The sequence below is a fragment of the Gossypium arboreum genome, chromosome 11 (genome assembly GCF_025698485.1).
Source record: "Gossypium arboreum isolate Shixiya-1 chromosome 11, ASM2569848v2, whole genome shotgun sequence".
NCBI lineage: Eukaryota > Viridiplantae > Streptophyta > Magnoliopsida > Malvales > Malvaceae > Gossypium > Gossypium arboreum.
The window spans coordinates 23,288,074-23,309,343 of record NC_069080.1 but is presented as its reverse complement, the minus strand read 5'-3'; the positions used below and the strand labels follow the sequence as shown (position 1 = coordinate 23,309,343).

Genomic DNA, 21,270 nt, shown 5'->3' with positions numbered 1-21,270 from the left:
GTTATATAAATTTCAATGTATTTATATATTCATGTAATAATTAGCATTATATTTTAATTATTATTTACATAGATGGCATCCTCCATCTTGTTTTTAATCTTTCATACGTTCCAAACTCCCGCCAAATTTGACAACCCGCTTTTCACCATACACCTTTGGACAGCTTTCCCACTTGCCCTAAATAAATAAATAATTAATTAATTACTTTTTTGATACAAAAAATAAACTTAATTTTATTTTGCCCCCAAATCACCATTTCCATCATTTTCCCTCCTTTTATTTCTTCTTCCGAACTCCATCCATCCATCAATTCCAATTTTATTTTAAGTTCATTTCAAGCTCCAAATCCCCAAAATCTCAAAACCCCCCACTGAATTTTTTTTTTTAATTTTCCTAAAACCTGTTCTTCTCGCCGTTGATTCTTTTTTTCTTTTAATATTCTGAACTTTCTGGCTTTTATTTGTTTATTTTACATTAGGTTTTTACTTGAAGTTCGATGAATTTTCGAGAAGCTGGGGTTTGGATTAATCGGCTAGAAATTACTCTAATTTTTCTTTGAATCGAGACAATGAGTGCCGTCAACATTACTAATGTTACCGTTTTGGATAACCCAGCTTCCTTCTTGTCTGCTTTTCAGTTCGAGATTTCCTACGAGTGTTTGACTCCTCTTAAAGATGGTACCTTTCTTTCTGAACACCTTTTTTTTTGTGGTTTGAATACTTTTAAGATTTCATTTGTTGTTTTTAAGTTCTCTCTTTTTTAGGTTTAGGGTTTGCTTGAGGTCAAGGCTATGATATTTTGTTTTGTGTTTTTCCCTCTTTGGTTAATGGGAAAAATGTTAGGACAAGAAGAAAAAAGATTTAGTATGCTTGAATAAGGTTATTTAGTGAATTGGTGGTACAATTGTGGGTTTAGGGTTTGGGTCAGGCATAAATTGATCTTCACTTGCAAGTTTTGATTGCATATATTGGTTTTACGAGTTTATATCGTATGTTTTCTTTTTTAAAGAATGAAACAAAGAAGTGGGAATTTGTTGTATTTTCTTTTCTGTAGAAAGTTAAGCTTTTTGTTGGATGGAAAATATATTCAGCTTTCCTTGTTTTGAAGAAGAAAAGAAAGAAGAATTTTTGTTTTACTTTGTAAAGCAAATTTCCTTTTAGTCAATGAAGCTTCCTTTTATGTTTGCTTAATTTGATTGTCTAGTTAATTGGCTTCGGCATTTTGCCCTTTGATTTCCAGTGGAAGGCCATTGAATGACCCTATAAGAACACCCTAAAGGGAAGAGGTACAGAATTTTAGGATTCTAGGGATACATTTATGTGTATTTTGATACAATTTATGCTAGAACCTAAGTTATTGACTAACGGATTTACATGGAATGGGTTGCTAATAGTCAACTTGCACAAAAGCATTCTAAAGTTTCTAGAACAAAGAAATATGTGGAATGCCAATTCTGTGTAGAAGAGCAGCTTTTCAGCTCGGACACCTGTTTTTGCATGTTTTAGTTGTGAATGTTGCTTGGACTTGGAAATTGAGTTTAAGACATGGATATATTTCTATCACGATTGCTTCTGTTTTACTTTTGTCTGACATTGAAGACAATAACTCTAAATTTATTTTATCATTCATGAATGGATTATGGATGTGTTTGTATTAATTTAATATAAGACTTTACCACCCATACGTGATTACTGAGTTATACTATGTTTTTCTTGACATCATGTTTTTTTCGAGATTAAAATATATTCATGTTTTATTGGGTTGCAGATTTAGAATGGAAACTTATCTATGTTGGATCTGCAGAAGATGAGACTTACGATCAACTACTGGAGAGTGTACTTGTTGGACCTGTCAATGTTGGAAATTACCGTTTTGTACTACAGGCAATCTCAACCAACTCAGTTTTAGTTGCGGATTTGATGTGTTTGTTTTAAATTCTTACCTTTGTCCTTGAATGTGTCACAGGCAGACCCGCCAGACCCATCAAGGATCCGTGAAGAAGATATTATAGGTGTCACAGTGCTTCTCCTGACTTGTTCATATCTTGGCCAAGAGTTTATCCGAGTCGGCTACTATGTTAACAATGATTATGATGATGAGCAGCTTAGAGAGGAGCCTCCTCCAAAGGTCTTGATTGAGAAAGTCCAAAGAAATATTCTATCTGATAAGCCCAGGGTGACAAAGTTCCCCATAAATTTCCACCCTGAGAATGGTGGAAACGAAGAACCCCCTCCATCTGATCAACCTGTTGAAAATGACGGAAACGAGGAAGTTCCTGCTTCACCAAATCAAAAAGAGGAGCAGGATCCTTAAAGTTTCTCATTTACAGACATGGCTGTTATTCAAGATAGATAACCTGGTAACTATTTCAGGGATTGAACCTGAAATATGAACCACAGTTTGACAGGGGACGAAGATGCATAATGAAGTAATGATTCAGAAATGCTGGGTTTGATTTGGTTGTTTTTGTTTGTTAGAATTTACTGTTTCACTATGATGATTTGCTTAGGCACTTGAAAATGTTACAATTGAATTTCCAAGTTTGTAATATGTTTCTAAAAGGAATTTTAGTTACATTTTTCTTTAGCTTTACCAATTGCCTTTTCTGCCTTGCCCTTACAGGCATTGCGGTTTTGTTGTCACGGACTGTCGTCATAAGAACTTAAGTTTGGGTTTAAATTGAGCTTCATGTGATTATATTTTGCTACATATTATTATTTTACTACTCAAACTCGAGTGAATAGCGAAGGAAAATACTGCTGTATATGTGGAATCCTATCAACGTTGTTATTGTATTGAACATTGTAAATAATTGATACCTGCATTGGAATTATGGTCTTCTATGGAGTTTTAGGTGAATTTGTTGATCACAGCAAAGCAAGAGGAGCTCAAATGTGTTATCTGAATGCGAAGCTGTGGTTACTGAGTAATGAGAACCGGTTTGACTGTGACCATGGTCATGCATGTGGGTCACCTGGAGTTTTAGCAGGTAAAGCACAAAACTCAACCTAGTTGAAGAGGCCTTGCTCAATGGATGACTATGATGACGAGGTAGTGAGAGCCAATAACCATGTCCATATCCTGCTCAACATTGGTTACCCTTGCAGAATTTGGTGTTAGATCACTTCTGGGTCTGGATTTGCTGGTCAGATATCTATTAAGTTGTGTGGATTCAATTAAAGAGTATTTTGAGAATTGATATTTATTTTTTAAAATGATTATTCTAATATTCGAATACAATTATTATTGGCACCCAAATATCCAAATAAAGAAAAGAAAATATTGGTTTTGCTATCAGCTCATTATTGACCGCTGCAAAAGCTTCGTCCGGGGAAAAATTTATGTATATAGCCACCAACACACCGGCAATGACAGGACCATTTTTTTATGGCAGACTTGAGGTAGTGTGCCAATATTTGTCTATCGATATTAACTACAGTTTTTTAAGCGTTTTAATTTTAATTATTTAAATAAAAAATTTCAATTCAATTACCATCTTTTAAATAATTTATCGATTTAGTCACTTATCTGTCTTCTCATTGAGGTTAATGTGACAGGACATGTACGGTCCATATAATCACTCTTAATTGAATGATAGTTTCCATGTAATTATATAAAATTTTAAATCTATTTTGTTAGAATTAAGTGACCTAAATTCTTATTTAAATAAAATACGATAGAAAATAAAATAAAAGTAAAATCCATATAGAACTAGACTTGTTTTATTTTATTTTAGAATAAGGTTTTTTAAACCTTATTAAACTCCATCTATTTTATATTGATTAGGATAAGGTGTTTCAATCCTTCGAGAATATGGCTTTACAAGCCTATAAATAGACATAGTTTATTCCTCTTGTATTGATTCAAATTTTCGACATAGTGAATTTTCTTCTCTTCTGCCCGTGGTTTTTTCCCGAAAGGGTTTCCACGTAAAATTTGTGTGTTCTTTATTTATTTTATTTTATTTTATTTTTCACAAATTGGTATCCGAGCTTCCGAGTTATTCATCTTGACCACGGTAATGGCATCTTTGAAGTATGAAATTCCGCTGTTGGATCGCAACACCAGATTTGCGTTGTGACAAATTAAGATGCAAACAGTTCTTGCACAGATAGATCTGGAGGATGCCCTGCTAGGGATAGATAAGATGCCTTCGACATTAACAGATGAAGAGAAGAAGCGTAAGGATCGAAAGGCATTAACACAATTACATCTGCATTTGTCCAACGAAATTTTGCAGGATGTGATGAAAGAGAAGACTGCCGCTGCATTATGGAAGAGGCTAGAATAAATATGTATGTCAAAAACTCTAACAAGCAAGTTGCATATAAAACAGCGTCTTTATGCTCATCGTTTGGAGGAAGGTGCATCTGTACACGAACACTTAACAATGTTTAAAGAAATTCTCTCAAACTTGGAGGCCATGGAGGTTCAGTATGATAAGGAAGATCTAGGGTTGATTCTACTTTGTTCGTTGCCCTCGTCTTATTCAACCTTTAGAGACACGATTTTATATAGTCGCGAGTCTCTCACAGTTGATGAGGTTTATGATTCTTTAACCTCGTATGATAATATGAAGCATCTTGTGGTTAAACTCGACTCTCAGAGAGAGGGTTTCATTGTTCGTGGGAGACAAGATCGGAATGCTGATGATGATCGTGGTAGGACACAGAAACTGAATCCTCGTGGTAAATCTAAGGGTAGATCGAAGTCTTCAAATAGAGGTAAAACTTGTAACTTCTGCAAGAAGAAAGGGCACATTAAATCTGAGTGCTATAAGCTACAAAATAAGATTACAAGGGAGGCTGCGAATCAAAAGGGAAAACAACTAGAAAATTTCGGTATGAAGCTGATGTTGTAGAAGACTACAGCGATAGTGAACTTCTAGTCCCTTCTGTCAATGATTTTAAAGTAAGCGATGAGTGGATACTTGATTCAGGCTGCACCTTCCACATGAGTCCCAATAATTGGTTTACAACTTACGAAATAGTATCTGAAAGTGTTGTTTTAATGGGAAATAATGCTTCGTGTAAAATCGCAGGTGTTGGAACAATTAAAGTTAAGATGTTTGATGGAGTTGTCAGAACACTTAGTGAGGTACGACATGTTCCAGAATTGAAGAGAAATTTAATTTCGTTGAGTACTCTTGATTTAAAAGGGTACAGATACACAACTGAAAGTGGGGTTTTAAAGATTTCCAAAGGTTCCCTTGTTGTGATGAAAGGGCAAAGAAAGACTGCCAAGTTATATGTTTTGCGGGTTTTCTTTATTCTTGGCGATCAATTGTCGCTTCATCTTCCTTGTCAGATGATGATATTACTAAACTTTGGCATATGCGCCTAGGGCATATAAGTGAGAATGGCATGGTAGAATTGAGCAAAAGAGGACTTCTTGATGGGCAAGGAATTTGCAAACTAAATTTCTGTGAGCACTGTGTTTTTGGGAAGCAAAAGAGAGTTCGATTCACTAGAGGAATCCATAACACGAAGGGAACGTTGGAGTATATTCATTCTGATCTGTGGGGGCCATTCAGAGTGCCTTCGAGAGGTGGAGCTAATTATATGCTAACTTTTATTGATGATTTTTCCAGAAAAGTTTGGGCATTCTTCCTGAAGCAGAAAAGCGATGTGTTTTTCGCATTTAAGTCTTCGAAAATTATGATTGAAAAACATACGGGAAAACAAATAAAATACCTCTGCACAGATAATGGCTTAGAGTTCTGTTCTAATGAGTTTAATAGATTGTGCAAGTCAGAAGGAATCGTGAGACACTTGACAGTTCGTCATACTCCACAGCAAAACGGCGTTACAGAACGAATGAATAGAACGATCATGGAGAAGGTTCGGTGTATGTTGTCAAATGCCAACTTACCGAAGTCGTTTTAGGCGACGACCTCTCTTGCATGTTTTTGATCAACAGATCTCCATCCATTGCCATTGAGAAAAGACTCCACAAGAGGTATGGTGCAGTAATCCCGCTAATTATTACGATTTAAAGATCTTTGGGTGTCATCGCGTATGCTCATGTTGATAATGGAAAATTGGAACCGAGATCCATTAAATGTGTTTTTTTTGGTTATAAAGCTGGTGTAAAAGGGTACAAGTTATGGTGTCCTGAAAATAAAAAAGTTGTGATTAGCAGAGATGTTGTTTTTGATGAAACTGCTATGCTACCTAACTTATCTCCTAAAGACTCTTCCAATAAAGAAAATCAAAACCAGGTGGAGCATCAGATTAATACAGAGTCAACTCCTCAAGCCAGTACAAAAATTAAGAAAAGAGTTGCTTCTTCATCGCAATACTCTATCGCCAAGAACAGAACTAGAAGAGAAATTAAACCTCTAAAGAAGTATGCCGAGGCTGATCTAGTTGCTTATGCTTTAAATGTGGCTAAAGATATAGATGCGAATCAAGAGCCATTTAATTATTCTGAGGCGATTAGCTGTGAAGACTCAGAAAAGTGGATGTTTGCTATGCAAGAGAAGATGGAATCACTCCACAAAAACAGAATATGGGATCTTGTGAAACTTCCTAAAGGTAAAAAGGTTGTTCGTTGTAAATGAGTGTTTAAAAAGAAAGAAGGGACTCCAGGAGTTGAAGAACCCAGATATAAAGCAAGGCTTGTTGCAAAGGGTTCTGATCAAATTCCAAAAGTGGACTTCACAGATGTGTTCTCCCAATTGTTAAGCATAGTTCGATTCGAGCTTTGCTTGGTATTGTAACCATGCATGATTTGGAGCTTGAGCGCTAGATGTAAAAGCGCATTTTGCATGGAGAACTTGAGGAGGATATTTATATGCAACAACGGAAGGTTTTAGTTTGAGAAAAAGAGGACTATGTTTGCTTCTTTGAAAAAGTCCTCTACGGTTTGAAACAGATCACTAAGACAGTAGTACAAGAGGTTTGATTCCTTTATGACTTCTCATGATTTCAAAAGAAGTAGTTTTGATAGTTGTGTTTACTTTAAGAAAAATAGTGATGGTTCTTTTGTGTATCTACTTCTTTATGTTGATGACATGTTGATAGCCGCAAAAGATAAATAAGAGATAAGAAAGGTCAAAGCCCAACTAAGTGAAGAATTTGAGATGAAAGATTTAGGACCAGCAAAGAAGATACTTGGTATGGAGATTCTCAGTGATAGAAAATCAAATAAATTGTACCTAAGTCAGAAGGGGTACATTGAGAAAGTTCTTTGCAGGTTCAATATGCAGAGTGCTAAGCTTGTTAGTACTCCTTTAGCAGCCGGTTTTAGACTTTCATCGGTTTTGTCTCCACAATCAGATGATGAGATTGAGTACATGTCACATGTTCCATACTCTAGTGCAGTGGGATCTCTCATGTATGCTATGGTTTGTTCACGTCCGATTTATCATATCACGGTCGGTCAGGTTAGCGAGATACATGGAAAATCCGGTAAAGAACATTGGAAAGCGATTCGATGGATTTTAAGATACTTACGAGGCACTCTTGATGTTTGCTTACGATTTGGAAGAACTAAAGATGGAGTCATAGGGTATGTTGATGCTGATTTTGCTGGAGACCTTGATAGAAGAAAATCTCTCACAGGTTTCGTCTTTACAATCGGAGGTTGTGCAATTAGTTGGAAAGCCACTTTGCAGACTACAGTCGCTTTGTCTACCACTGAAGCTGAGTACATGGCAATTACTGAGGCTTGTAAAGAAGCTATTTGGTTGAATGGACTATTTAGTGAACTCAATGAAGACCTTCAAATCAGCACAGTATTTTGTGACAATCAGAGTGCCATCTTTCTTTACAAAAGATCAAATGTTTCATGAGAGAACAAAACACATTGATGTTCGGTATCATTTTGTTCGTGATATTATTGCTCGTGGTGATATTGTTGTGAGCAAAATTAGTACTCATGAAAATCCTGCAGATATGATGACTAAGTCACTTCCTATAACCAAGTTTGAGCATTGCTTAGACTTAGTTGGTATTCATTGTTAAAGTTAAACCCTTAAGGGGTTTTATGGAAGAGGTGGAGAACTTGTTTATTAAAAGTTCGCGATGAAGAACTTGTTCATTGAGAATTTGTGTCAAGGTGGAGATTGTTAGAATTAAGTGACCCTAATTCTTATTTAAATAAAATACGATAAAAAATAAAATAAAAGTAAAATCCATATAGAACTAGACTTGTTTTATTTTATTTTAGAATAAGATTTTTTAAACCTTATTAAACTCCATCTATTTTATATTGATTAGGATAAGGTGTTTCAATCCTTCTAGAATATGACTTTACAAGCCTATAAATAGACATAGTCTATTCCTCTTATATTGATTCAAATTTTAGACATAGTGAATTTTCTTCTCTTCTGCCCGTGGTTTTTTCCCGAAAGGGTTTCCACGTAAAATTTGTGTGTTCTTTATTTATTTTATTTTATTTTATTTTTCACACATTTATCTCCTATTTTTACTATGTTAAAACTCTAATCTCAAAATTGTTTTTTTCATAAGTTTATTGTCTGCCTTTAGGGAAAGAGAATAGGGGAACAAAATTGAAACTTAAAACGGCTAGAAATGGAGTTACACAATGCAATCCTAGTGTGCTATTGGAGTTTCTTTAGCTGATTTTAAACAACTAAGCATTTTAATAGTATTAAAATCCTTTTAATGTTGCGCAATCAGAGGAAGAAGTGATAACTACAAGCAGATCAATGAAAATTCAGTTATAAATTCATGGTTATTCTTCCCATTCACCTTCAAATACCATCCCAACAGCCCTTCCAACCAGCACTTGATTTCAAACTCGGTTGACTCCTCTTCCCATTCATTGTGATCCAATGATTGTTACAAACAAACCTTAAACACCAATAAACTAATCGACAACAACAAAATTATCAAACTAACTCTCTAAACCCTCGATTTGATTACTTTCGATTCAAACCTTGATCGATTCCTTTAATTTTGAGGTTTTAAACCTAAATTTACTTTTTTGGAGGTTTTTTTCAATTAAAATTTTAGATGTCTTTGTTTTTTACTTTTTAGCCTTCAACCATTTTTTACCCTCTCAATTGAGTGTTTATGTGGAAAAAATAGATTAAAAGAATTAGGTAATGTTATATCAGAATTTTTACTCAGAAAAGATGAACGACTAAAATAATAAATTATTGTAATAGTAGTGATTAAATTGATTTTTTTTTTCATTCGAGTAATAAAAATGAAAATGTCTAAAAAGTTGAAATTAGAAATTTGTCAAATTTAAGCTGCTTTTTCCAAATAAAATTAATCTTAAAAATAATAGTAATAAATGATAAAAAATTATTATTTGAGTTAATGATACGAATTTGAGCATAATTTTGAAAGAATCCATAAATAGGTTTAGTAGTGCGTAATGGCGACACTCTCGATCTAACTAAAGAGCGAATTTGCTATATCAGAGCCGACGCCCAAATTTGAAAAGTTAAAGAACAGATGCGACCTCCCTCAATTAACATCCGATTATACAAATTAGGTTAAAATTTAACATTTGCAATAATTTTTCTTTAATTTGATTAATCCCAAATTTGCTGTACTAAATCGATTAGGTCCAAATTTTAACATCTTTCATCTTTCCTTTATGTGTCTTCATTTAATTAATCTATTTTTTAAACAAAACCCACCAATCTAATCACTTAGATTTGACAGCATATGAATCATTTATTCATTCAAAAAGAAGATTAAGGATCTCACACAAGCATCAAAAGGCAACACAAGGAAAAGAAGCATAAAACCAAAAGTGGAACCAAACAAGATCAAAGCCCAAACTCACACCAAAATTTCGTTTACTTTTTTATGAAAAATATTGATATAAGTACCTTTTTAGAGCTCATAATAGAATCTGTGAGAGTTAGAGTTGAGTGCATAACAATCTTGGATTGAAAAGCCGAAAACCATACTTAAAAAAGGACTGATTTGAATAAGCTTTAACCACTAGAAATTCACCCACTGTCTTAACCCTGTACAAAAAGCATCAGATCAATTTGGAAGGTGGGTCGAGTCTAAAGCTCATACCGTCCCATTTATGATCAACACACAAAGAAAAAGTAGAAAACAAATTCAATAAAAGAGCAAGAAATGAATCACAAAATATTAAGAGATACAGCTCCTCCACTCCATCCCTTTGAAAATTAGATACATACAGCTCTCTTGTCTCTACTACCACGCTACCTCTTTAAATCCAACCAAAATCCCATTTTAACACTCTAGCTCTAATGGTCAAACTTTCTTCCTTGATTACATTGTTATTTTCTATTTTGGAAGTTAGTTCGCTGTAATTTTATAATTTCTTTATAAACCATTCTCACTTCAAAAGTTTCATCCACAACAAAAGTTCATCAAAAATAAAACAAAAGATGGCGGACTCTTTAGACGGCAATGTTTTAGCAGCCAAGTCCTTTGCCCGTTTCGGCGTCACCCACATGTTTGGCGTCGTGGGTATCCCCGTTACTGGCCTCGCCAACCGTGCAGTCCAATTGGGTATCCGTTTTATTGCTTTTCACAACGAACAATCCGCTGGTTATGCGGCTTCTGCTTATGGCTACCTCACGGGCCGACCCGGTCTTCTCTTGACTGTTTCCGGGCCCGGTTGCGTCCACGGCCTGGCCGGTTTGTCCAATGCTATGATCAACACCTGGCCCATGGTCATGATCTCTGGCTCCTCCGATCAGAAGGATTCCGGTCGTGGAGATTTCCAGGAGCTTGATCAGATCGAAGCAGTGAAACCCTTTTCGAAATTCTCTGTTAAAGCCATAGATATCAAGGAAATTCCCGATTGTGTTGCTAGGGTTTTGGATCCTGCAGTTTCGGGTCGACCCGGTGGGTGTTATTTGGATTTACCGACTGATGTATTACATCAGACGATAACTGAATCCGAAGCTGAGAAATTGTTAGCCGAGGTCGAGAAAGGAAGGGTTTTTGAAGCAACAAAAGCACCGCCGAGTTCTGAAATCGAAAAGGCGGTTAGTGTGTTGAGGAAGGCGGAAAGGCCATTGATTGTTTTCGGCAAAGGGGCGGCTTATGCCCGAGCTGAAGGGGAACTAAAAAAGTTGGTTGAAAGAACGGGAATCCCCTTTTTGCCAACTCCAATGGGTAAAGGGCTGGTGAACGACGATCATGAGTTGGCCGCCAGTGCTGCAAGGTCACTCGCCATTGGCAAATGTGATGTTGCATTGGTTGTTGGGGCAAGGCTCAATTGGTTATTGCACTTTGGGGAGAGTCCTAAATGGGATAAAGATGTGAAGTTCATTTTAGTGGATGTTTCTGAAGAAGAGATTAAGTTGAGAAAACCCCATTTAGGTTTAGTTGGGGATGCTAAGAAGGTTTTGGAGATGATTAATAAGGAGATTAAAGATGACCCTTTTTGTTTGGGAAAGTCTCATCCTTGGGTGGAGGCTATTTCGAAGAAGGTGAAGGATAATGTGTCGAAAATGGAAGCTCAGTTGGCGAAAGATGTTGTGCCGTTTAACTTTTTGACTCCTATGAGGATTATAAGAGATGCTATTTTGGGGGTTGGGAGTCCAGCTCCGGTGGTGGTTTCAGAAGGGGCAAATACTATGGATGTTGGAAGGTCTGTGCTGGTTCAGACCGAGCCTAGGACTAGGTTGGATGCAGGGACTTGGGGGACAATGGGAGTTGGTTTAGGTTATTGCATTGCCGCTGCTGTGGCTAATCCAGAACGGCTTGTGGTTGCAGTCGAAGGGGACTCGGGATTCGGGTTCAGTGCTATGGAGGTTGAGGTATATTTTCTAATATTTACTGTTAAAGCGTCACTTGCATAATTAAATTTGTTATCTTAATTCTGAAGTCTGTTATGTTTAATGCTCTTACTCATGAAGAAATAGAATGTGAATGCTATTTTGATGATTTAGGATGATATGATTTATTTGTAGTTACTTCTTTTAGTTTCAGCAGGAGGTTTGATATTACACTTCCTGTTGTTTATCAATCTAAATTGGCTTGAACTGATAACTGGAATATTGAACTAATTTTCTTGTTTCTATTGACGAAACTAAATCTAATGCTGCCTAAGGTAGAGATGATGGTGTTTCTTAGGGGCTATAATAACTTATCTTTGTTTCATTTTGTTGGCAAAAATTCCTTGTTGATCAAGTTAGCCGAATTGTGAAAGAAAATTTTGATTAGCATCTTTAATATAATGTTGAACTGAATATGGGAACTTTTCTCAGGATTCGGAAATCATTAGTGGATTGTATCACAGTTTCTTGTATATGAGTCCCGTATTTCTTTCTCTCTGTCTCTCACACATACCCACCCACACCCAGAATCACATAAGTATGTACTTATGTGTCTTAAGTATGTGTATGCATGCATATTTATGTTTATGTACTGGTGAGTATCATGATGGATTAGTAGAAAAGTAGTCTGCTGAAAGCTGGGTGTTCAATAATAACTTAATGAAGAGCATTTCTCTTTTGTATTTTGTTCGATGTGTCATGTTTTCTATGTTCTTATTTTAAATTTTAGAGGTGCATTAAAAATCGTCCAAATTATAAACGCTCTTTATGTTGTTTGACTTACAAATGCCTTTTGCTTATTGAAGTGCTTTATGTATTTGTTTATCTTTTAAATATGCTGTTCTTATAATGCAGACATTGGTTCGATACAAGTTGCCTGTTGTTGTGATAGTCTTTAACAACGGTGGTGTTTACGGTGGTGACCGAAGGAGCCCTGAAGAAGTAAGTGGCCCTTTCAAAGATGACCCTGCGCCCACTTCCTTTGTTCCTGGTGCTGCTTACCATACTTTAATCGAAGCTTTTGGGGGAAAGGGTTACCTTGTCGGGACACCTGACGAATTAAAATCTGCCCTTTCTGAATCCTTCTCTGCAAGGAAGCCGGTTGTGATAAATGTGATAATCGATCCCTTTGCCGGTGCAGAAAGTGGGAGAATGCAGCACAAGAATTGAGGGAGTTTCGGTTTTGTTTCGTTAAATTTCTTTTTCCACCACTTACCGAGCTGGTCTTTCTATGTCAATGAATAATCGGATTTGTGCTCACTTGTGATAGAACAGAAAGGGATCATGTCTTTTGACTTTTGGAGTCAAATGCAGTGTGCACTGTGTTGTATATGACATTGATAAAATATTTCTTAGTAGTAAATGTTCTCACAGTTGATATTTATATATAGAGACCTGATTTGAACCCAACTTAATGATTATGAGCATCTCTACTTTGACCTTTTGGTTGAAAATCACTCTTTTTTCGTTCTTTTTTTTTTTTTTTTTCATGTTAGACCCTATCCTAACCTATTATGAGCATCTCAACCCATTGTGGATGTCATACATAGACCTGGTATGAACTCGATTTGGTTCGACTATGAACTCTTGGTTGAAATGCGCAATTTTCTTTAATTTTAGGCCTGATCAGAGCCCAGTGTTGATGTCATCATATATAGTCCTACTAATAAAACCTCTATTTTTGATCTTTTGGTTGAAATCACAATATTTGAAAATGGAATGGTAAAGAAAATGAATATTGGATTTATGATGAATTTGGAGTAAATGCGGAGATAAATTCAGTGATGTCATATCATATAGTCTAATATGGGGCATTTGGCAAATAAGAAAAACAATTATATTGTAAATATAATAATAAAATAAATTAATTTCATGGAGTGGTTAAATATTCAATGTAATGTCTGTATTATATACCTTAAAACTATTATATTTCACGGTCTCTAGGGATTCAATTTATGGTGTATTTTAATTAATAATTATTTTGATAATTAGGAAACATATTTGAAATAATAATAATTTTACAAAGCAGTAAACTACTAGTTTTTTTTTTTTTTAAAAAAATATGCTTTTTGTAATGTTATAAATGTTTGTAAGTAAACTTATTTCTGATCATATAAATAAGTTGGATGCAAAAATGAGCATAATAAAATCATATTTTCTAGAATTGTTGGAGAAATCTTCTTTAATTTTGTCACTGCATCTTTTTTGTAATTTGTGTAAATCATAGTTCAAATCTTCCTATTTTATTACCAATATCAACCCATTAAACACCTTTAATTTAAATTAGATAATCTTTTATTGACTACATGATTCGCTAGAATGGTAATATATGGAGTATCATTAAAAGCTCCTATATAAACAATTATTACACTCATTTTCAAAATTCTGTTTGTTTTGTACACCATAAGATGGGGCATTCTCGAAACGCGGGAATTCAATACAAGCAGCAAGTGTGTTGAAGTTACCTAATCATATTCTACCCACTTTCATTCTTTTGGCAATTATATTCTTATTATGTATAACCATTCTTTATCTTCCCAAATTTTGCAGAAAATCTCAACAACCTGAAATTTCAAAAAAAAAAAAAATTTTGAATGGTTGAAATTCAGCATCTCTTATTTTTTAACAATGTCAAGACAATTTGATCTTTGCGTGTTCTAAGATTATTCTTTTGACATAAGTAATGTGATCCTTTCTTCGTGGTAGTAAGTGAACTTATTCAAACAGAGATTTGGTCAAATTAGGAGAAAGTAATGTGCTTCGATGGGCACCACCATCCATTGGTTTCTTTAAACTGAATACAGGTGGTGCTTGCAACCTGCAGCAGTGGCACATGATGAGTATGGTGGATGGATGTGGGAAATAGGAAGGAACATTGGGAGATATAGTGTGCTACAAGCTAAGCTTTGGGCTATTTACGATAGACTCTAAGTAGCTTGAAAAGCCAATTGGGTGAATGTTATTATTGAGACTGATTGTGGTCTAAATATCAAAGATATTAATAGAGAACATGCAAACATGGATTTAATTGTACAAATCCAATAATTGTACAAACATAAGTGAAGAATGCTATTTAAGCAAATACCTAGAAAGACAAACTCTCTTGCTGACTCTTTAGTTAATCTGATGAAAGGCTTTTCCATTTTCATAAAAATTTTCCATTTTACTCCTCCTTTGGTTGATGATAAAATTCAGATAAATAGGGGCATCCAACTCTGCTCGTACTAAACAACGTCAATACATATTTATCTCAATTAAATTTCTTTACAAAAAAAAAAAGGTCAGGCAGAAATATCACGTAAATTTCCGATTACTCCTTAATCATGTCCTGAGTCAACTCAGTCAGCAGTCAACCAGACTTCCAATTCCATGTACGAATCAATTCCATTTTTTCCCCCGTCATTTCTTCTTTGCATTTCTCCTAATTCTCTGCAGCTTTTACTTCATTACTTTTGTTTCTAAGCTCCATTGCTTCCCTCAAATCGTTCTTCTTTTATTCTCTCTTAAGTTTCATTTGAATCTTTTGAGTTCTCCGGGGTGTCCATGGCAGATGTTTTTGTTTCTTCCCTTGTGAGTACCATCTTAGGGAACCTCAATTCTCTAGCTCTTCGTGAATTTGAAATCGCAAGTAATTTGGAAACCGACCTTCAAGATCTCGAGAGCACTTTAAGTACGATTCGAGCCGTGCTTCAAGACGCAGAGCAGAAACAATGGAGGAGTGAGGCCGTCAGGAATTGGCTCAGAAAACTCAAGGATATCGCTTATGATGCTGATGATTTACTCGACGAGTTTGCTGCAAAAGCTTTCCTATGGAAAGCTCGAGAAAACATGAGCAGCAAAGTAAGTGATTTCTTTTCCTTTAAAAATTCCACTGTGTTTACTTTCAAGAAGGCTCATGAACTTAAGCAAATTAGGCAGCGGTTAGATGCTGTAGCAGAGGAGAAAAACAAATTCCATTTGACTGAAAAAGTTGGGGATTTAGAAATTGATGATAGAGAATGGCGATTAACTAGCTCGCTGGTCAATGAATCTGAAATATTGGGAAGAAATGAGGATAAAGAGAATGTAATCAACGGGTTGTTCGGTAGTTCGTTGGATCAAAATGATTTGTCCATTTATGCCATTTGTGGTATGGGTGGACTTGGAAAGACTACTCTTGCTCAACTGGTGTTCAATGATGAAAGGGTTGAAAGGGGTTTTGGTTTGAGGATTTGGGTATGTGTATCCGATGCTTTCGAAGTCAGAAGGTTGATAAAAGCAGTTATTGAGTCCATTGATGGTAGTCCTTGTGATATCAAGGAGCTCGACCCTCTGCAACGATACTTGCAAGAAAAGCTGAGGGGGAAGCGATTTCTTCTCGTATTAGATGATGTTTGGAATGAAAACTATGAAAAGTGGGATGGTTTTAGGAATTCATTGAAGGTTGGAGCAAAAGGCAGCGTGGTCATAGTTACAACCCGGATCGAGAAAGTTGCTCTCATCATGGCTACTCTTCCCATATACCATTTGGACTATTTATCGGATGAGAATTCTTGGTTACTATTCAAGCAGCGTTCTTTTCTGATGGAAAGCGAGGAGGGATACACGAGATTGGAAAGAATTGGAAAGCAAATTGTTCTGAAGTGTGGAGGGGTTCCTTTGGCTGTAAAAGCTCTTGGAAGCATGTTGCGGTTAAAGCGTAGAGAAAGTGACTGGTTATCTGTTAAAGAAAGTGAGATCTGGGAGTTACCGGATGACGGGAGCGGCATTTTACCTGCCTTGAGATTAAGTTATGACAATCTACCATCATTTTTAAGGCAGTGCTTTGCGTATTGTTCGATATTCCCGAAAGATTGTGAAATGGATAAATCTCAGTTGATAGAGTTATGGATGGCAAATGGATTTGTTCCTTCTAGAGGACGTAGGGAGTTGCGTGAAATTGGAGATGAGATATTCCTCGAGTTAACTTGGAGGTCCTTCTTTCAAGATGTTACTGAATATCATGATGGCACTGTGACCTGTAAAATGCATGATCTCGTTCATGACCTTGCAATTTTGATAATGAGGTTCGAATGTTATATGTATGACAACAACCAGTCGTTTGGGTCTCCAAAACAGATTAGGCACTTACATATTCCCATTCAACCAATGCCTCCTTCCAGTTACGAAAGGATTCACTCGGACAAACAATATAATCTCCTCAAAAGCTGTTCGTCAGTGCGGTCCCTCATTCTTGGTGGCATTGGTCTGACTGAAGCCAATTGTCCTCCTTTGAAACATGTGAGAGCACTGGACTGCGATATGTATCAAATACCGAAGTCGCTAGGAAAGATGGTACACCTTAGATATTTAAATTTACGTGATCACGGGAGTATATGCATCCGGAGAATTCCGAATTCTTTTTGTAACTTGGTGCACTTGACGTATCTAAACTTGTCTTACTCTCGCATCAAAAGATTGCCCCAGTCTGCCAATTGCCTCCTAAACTTGCAGATTGTGAAACTGTCCAGCTGTCGCTATCTTTGTGAGCTACCCCAAGGAATGCAACATATGAGAAGCCTAAAGTGTGTTGATATCTCACGTTGTGATTCTCTTGAGCAAACTCCACCTGGAATTGGGCACCTAACTCAATTGGTAGAACTGAGTATATTTATAGTAAGGAAGGACCATGGTTGTGGAATTGGCGAACTTAAAGAGTTAGACCTTGGGAAGGAGTTGTCTCTAAAGGAACTCGATAATGTGACAGGTTCAACTGAAGCCAAGAGTGCCAACTTGATAAGGAAGCAAAATCTCCGATCATTGAGTTTAATCTGGGGAAAACAAGCAGGGGAATTTCCAGATAATGAAGAAGAGGTTCTTAGCAGTCTCCAACCTCATTATAATCTGGAGTATATTTGGATAAGCTGTTATCAAGGTTTAAGGCTTCCCAGTTGGTTGATTGATTTACCGAATCTGGTGTTAGTTGAGCTTGACCAGTGTAAAAGATGTTCACACCTTCCACCTCTAGGGGAACTGCCGTTGCTCATGGTTCTTAAAATAAAGGGAATGGATGCTGTGAAATGCATTAGCAGTGAATTCTATGGAAATGGGATCAATCCGTTCTCATCATTGGAGGAACTCTATTTTGACTCGATGCCTGTTTTGGAGACGTGGAAAACAGTTGAGGGAAGGGGGAATTTTCCTCGTCTGCAAATCTTGGTTTTCGGGAAATGCCCTGAGTTGATTGAATTGCCAAAGTTTCCAACCCTCAAAAAGCTTCGAATTTGTGAAAGGGAGAGCGTCTTATTTCATCCTGATCTTGGTTCACTTAAGATCCATGACCTTTCTGGCTTGACAAATTTTCCCAGTGGTTTGTTGCAAAATCAAACACACCTTGAGGAGTTGAATATAGAGTCGTTACCTGACCTCAGGTCTCTGTCGAATCATCTTGATAATCTATCTGTGCTTAAACACTTGAAAATCTTCAGCTGCCACAAGCTTAAAGACATTCCTGAAGCACTTCAAAACCTCAATGCTTTAGAGAGTCTGGTTTTGAGTGGGTGTGACACTCTTGTTTCGTTTCCTGGTAATGTAAATGGCTTAACTTCACTTCGTGTCCTGAAGATTTTTCAGTGCGATAGATTTACCTCTTTATCTGATAGGGTCATGCATTTGACACATCTTGAGGAATTGTGCATTTGGGATTGTCCGATGTTGAATTCCTTACCGACAGAAATCCAGCATCTTAATGGTCTTCAAAAATTGACAATTAGTTGGTGTGACGGATTTACTTCTGTTCCAAACCAGATAGAACATCTCACCTCCCTTTGTGAGTTGAATTTCGAATATTGTATTCATTTGATGTCATTGCCTCAGGGACTAAAGAGTCTCACAACACTCAAGAACCTAGACATTCGGGGATGCCCACATTTGGAAAAGTGGTGCAAGGAAGGGGAAGGAGAGGGTTGGCCTTACATAGCACATGTTCCCTGTATTAAAATCACGGCTTATGATAAAGCATGGTACTCTAAGCTACGAAGATCCCATGGCAGTCTCTTTACAAGGTAAACCTTACCTTTTAGTTATTTGTGCAGTGTTTTACTTTAATTCCATCTTTGCCTTTATATATGCCTTGATTATCATCCTGAAATGGTTGACCAAGCCATTCTCTTAAGAATGTTTCTTGGTATGCCGTTCTATGTTATTTGGACTCTGGGTCAAGTATGGGGCGGATTAAATGGCCAAGATGAGTATTAGGTGCAATATAGCCTCTGCATTTTGACAATTTGTGTATATATCCCTCTTAATAGTTGACCTACATTTGCAACCTATGTTACTTGGACTCGATGCGTGTCTCGGAAATATGTATGCATCCAGCATGGGTATGTTAATTGTTTTTCCATGATTTTGATTCATTTGGAGACTTTGGAATGATTATAGCGTGATAATCATGTCCGAATATGCACTGGATATGGGTGTCAGACATGGTTGGTTTAAGAAAATTAGAAGAGTTAGAGCAATATAATTTGCAATGAAAATCCCAGAACGTATCGGTTCTGAACTGGAAAAAGAAAAGCAAATTCAAGGTTTTAATTAGATGCATTGGGCTTATTTTGCAGGTTTGGTGATTGGGCATTTGGCTTAGCAAGTAAGTTGTTGAAATGTAAGCCGGAGTCATGAATAACAAGGTAATGGAAGTGAAAATGCTGTTTTCTAGATTAAATATAATCTGCACCATCTACGATTTATGTTATTTGGATCCATTCTATTGTAGGTGTTGAGTAGAGTATGTATGATGTATCTAGTGCAGGTCTATTCAATATTTTTAGATTTTATATACAAAATTCTTAAAAGATTCATATTTAAATGTTAATAATACTATATGCTATTTACTCAAAAAATGAACTTGACAAAAAGAAAAAAAAAATGGTAGCTCCATAGTAGAACCACTAGTCTATCTCTTTGGCATGTAATAAATTTGAGAAAGAAAATATTGGTATAATTATTGTTTTATTTTGTATTCATATGTACGTATCGATCCAAAGTTTTTAATATTATTCCATACTAAGATTTTTTAATAATCTTTTTACTTTTCTATTTTTAATGAATTTTGGATAATTTTGTTGAAATATAAATTTGTATGATTTGTAATTGATTGGATTTAATATATTCCTCATACAGATATTATATAAAGGTATTCCTTGAATAAATTTATTTTATAAAGTAATAATAAAGTCATGAAGACTTGACTCTCCTAAAATGGTAAATTTATTATAAAAACCTTTTAAATTTTATCAAATCATAAATTAATGTAATGGTAAAATTATAATTTGATCTCTTATAAATTAATTATTTATTTTAACCCTTAAAATAATTTTTAACTGCTTTGAATTGTAAAGAATTCAATTTAAGTTGTTTTTAAACAATTCTTTTCTACTTTCAACCTTTAATGCTAAAATCCTAGTTGTACTGGTATATAGCCAAGCCTAGAAGAGCTTATTGATTGGGCCAAATTGCAGCCTGGATATTTTTGAAACATCTAGCCCATGCTTGGTCCACGTAACTTAATTTATTATTCCAAAAATAATTTTAATTTTATATTTACATACTACTTTTAAGCTTTGAATTTTAATTTGAATCCAATTTATTCCAAATTTAACTGAAAAAAATAGTGTTTCCCTAAAAAAAAAAAGATCAACTTACTATTATGTTTCTGGAAGAGCATGCTATTCCTCTTAAAAAAGAGGTGTATCACTTACAAAGTGCACCTTAAAATATTAGAAATATAAAATATATTATTCCTCCAAATAGAGAGAAGAAAAATAGATGAAGATAATAACGATATTTTTTGACATTTTTTTAAACTAATAAAATATGCACATATTTCATTCCTGGAATGAATGTTTATCTTATTGTTGTTGTTGATTCTGCTGTAAGTATTGTTTCCAGTAATGGGCAACATTAGTTGCAAACATCCTTCTTATTCTGTTTATGTTATTGATTAGTGGTGAAATTAGGAAATTTTTTTAGAGGTCGAAATTAAATTATTATTTTTTATATTTTTAATAGTCTATAATATATTTTATAATTTTTAAAGAATTAAATTTTAAAATATACACTAATTTAAAATTTTAAAATTTTAAAATTTTTTAAAGGCCTAAATAGATAATTTTCTATTTTAGAGGAGGTCAGTGCTCCTGCCAGCCTCCCCTATATGCATCTTCTATTCTTGAGAACTGATTAATAAAAGTGGAGAAAATCGTTTTTTAGAGTGAATGCTTAAAAATAAAATTTCTACTTATTCAACTCCTTCCGATAGCTTTACTTGGTTAGTATAGATTTGAAAGATTATTCAAGTAATAGATTTGAAATATGAGTTACTTTTATTTTAAAGTTTAGAATTGAGTGTGAAAAATTCTCACTTTTGGTGAGTAAGTCCAATTTACATCATCAACTAGTTCAAGTTTGAGAAAATTGGGTGTGAATAATATTTTGAGAAAATCTAACTATGAAAAATCTCATCTTTATACATAAATATATGATGCACGATAGACTTTTAA

The 21,270-nt window shown here is 35.3% G+C and overlaps 3 protein-coding genes across 3 annotated transcripts; all 3 read left to right on the top strand.

Annotated features, from left to right (window-relative positions):
• Positions 1-195: 195 nt before the first annotated feature.
• On the top strand, positions 196-2,679 carry LOC108450291 (histone chaperone ASF1B). Its single transcript, XM_017747849.2, has 3 exons — positions 196-677; positions 1,768-1,883; positions 1,966-2,679. Exons 1-3 carry the CDS (start codon positions 569-571, stop codon positions 2,311-2,313), a joined length of 573 nt encoding a protein of 190 aa, XP_017603338.1. The 5' UTR covers positions 196-568; the 3' UTR covers positions 2,314-2,679.
• Positions 2,680-9,933: 7,254 nt separating this feature from the next.
• LOC108453368 (2-hydroxyacyl-CoA lyase) lies at positions 9,934-13,206 on the top strand. The gene is made up of 2 exons (XM_017751433.2): positions 9,934-11,734; positions 12,608-13,206. Exons 1-2 carry the CDS (start codon positions 10,352-10,354, stop codon positions 12,920-12,922), a joined length of 1,698 nt encoding a protein of 565 aa, XP_017606922.1. The 5' UTR covers positions 9,934-10,351; the 3' UTR covers positions 12,923-13,206.
• A 1,651-nt stretch (positions 13,207-14,857) lies between these two features.
• Positions 14,858-19,554, top strand: LOC108450682 (putative disease resistance protein RGA1). Its single transcript, XM_017748410.2, has 2 exons — positions 14,858-18,774; positions 19,330-19,554. The coding sequence occupies exons 1-2, from the start codon at positions 15,296-15,298 to the stop codon at positions 19,388-19,390; spliced, it is 3,540 nt and encodes a 1,179-aa protein (XP_017603899.1). The 5' UTR covers positions 14,858-15,295; the 3' UTR covers positions 19,391-19,554.
• Positions 19,555-21,270: the final 1,716 nt, after the last annotated feature.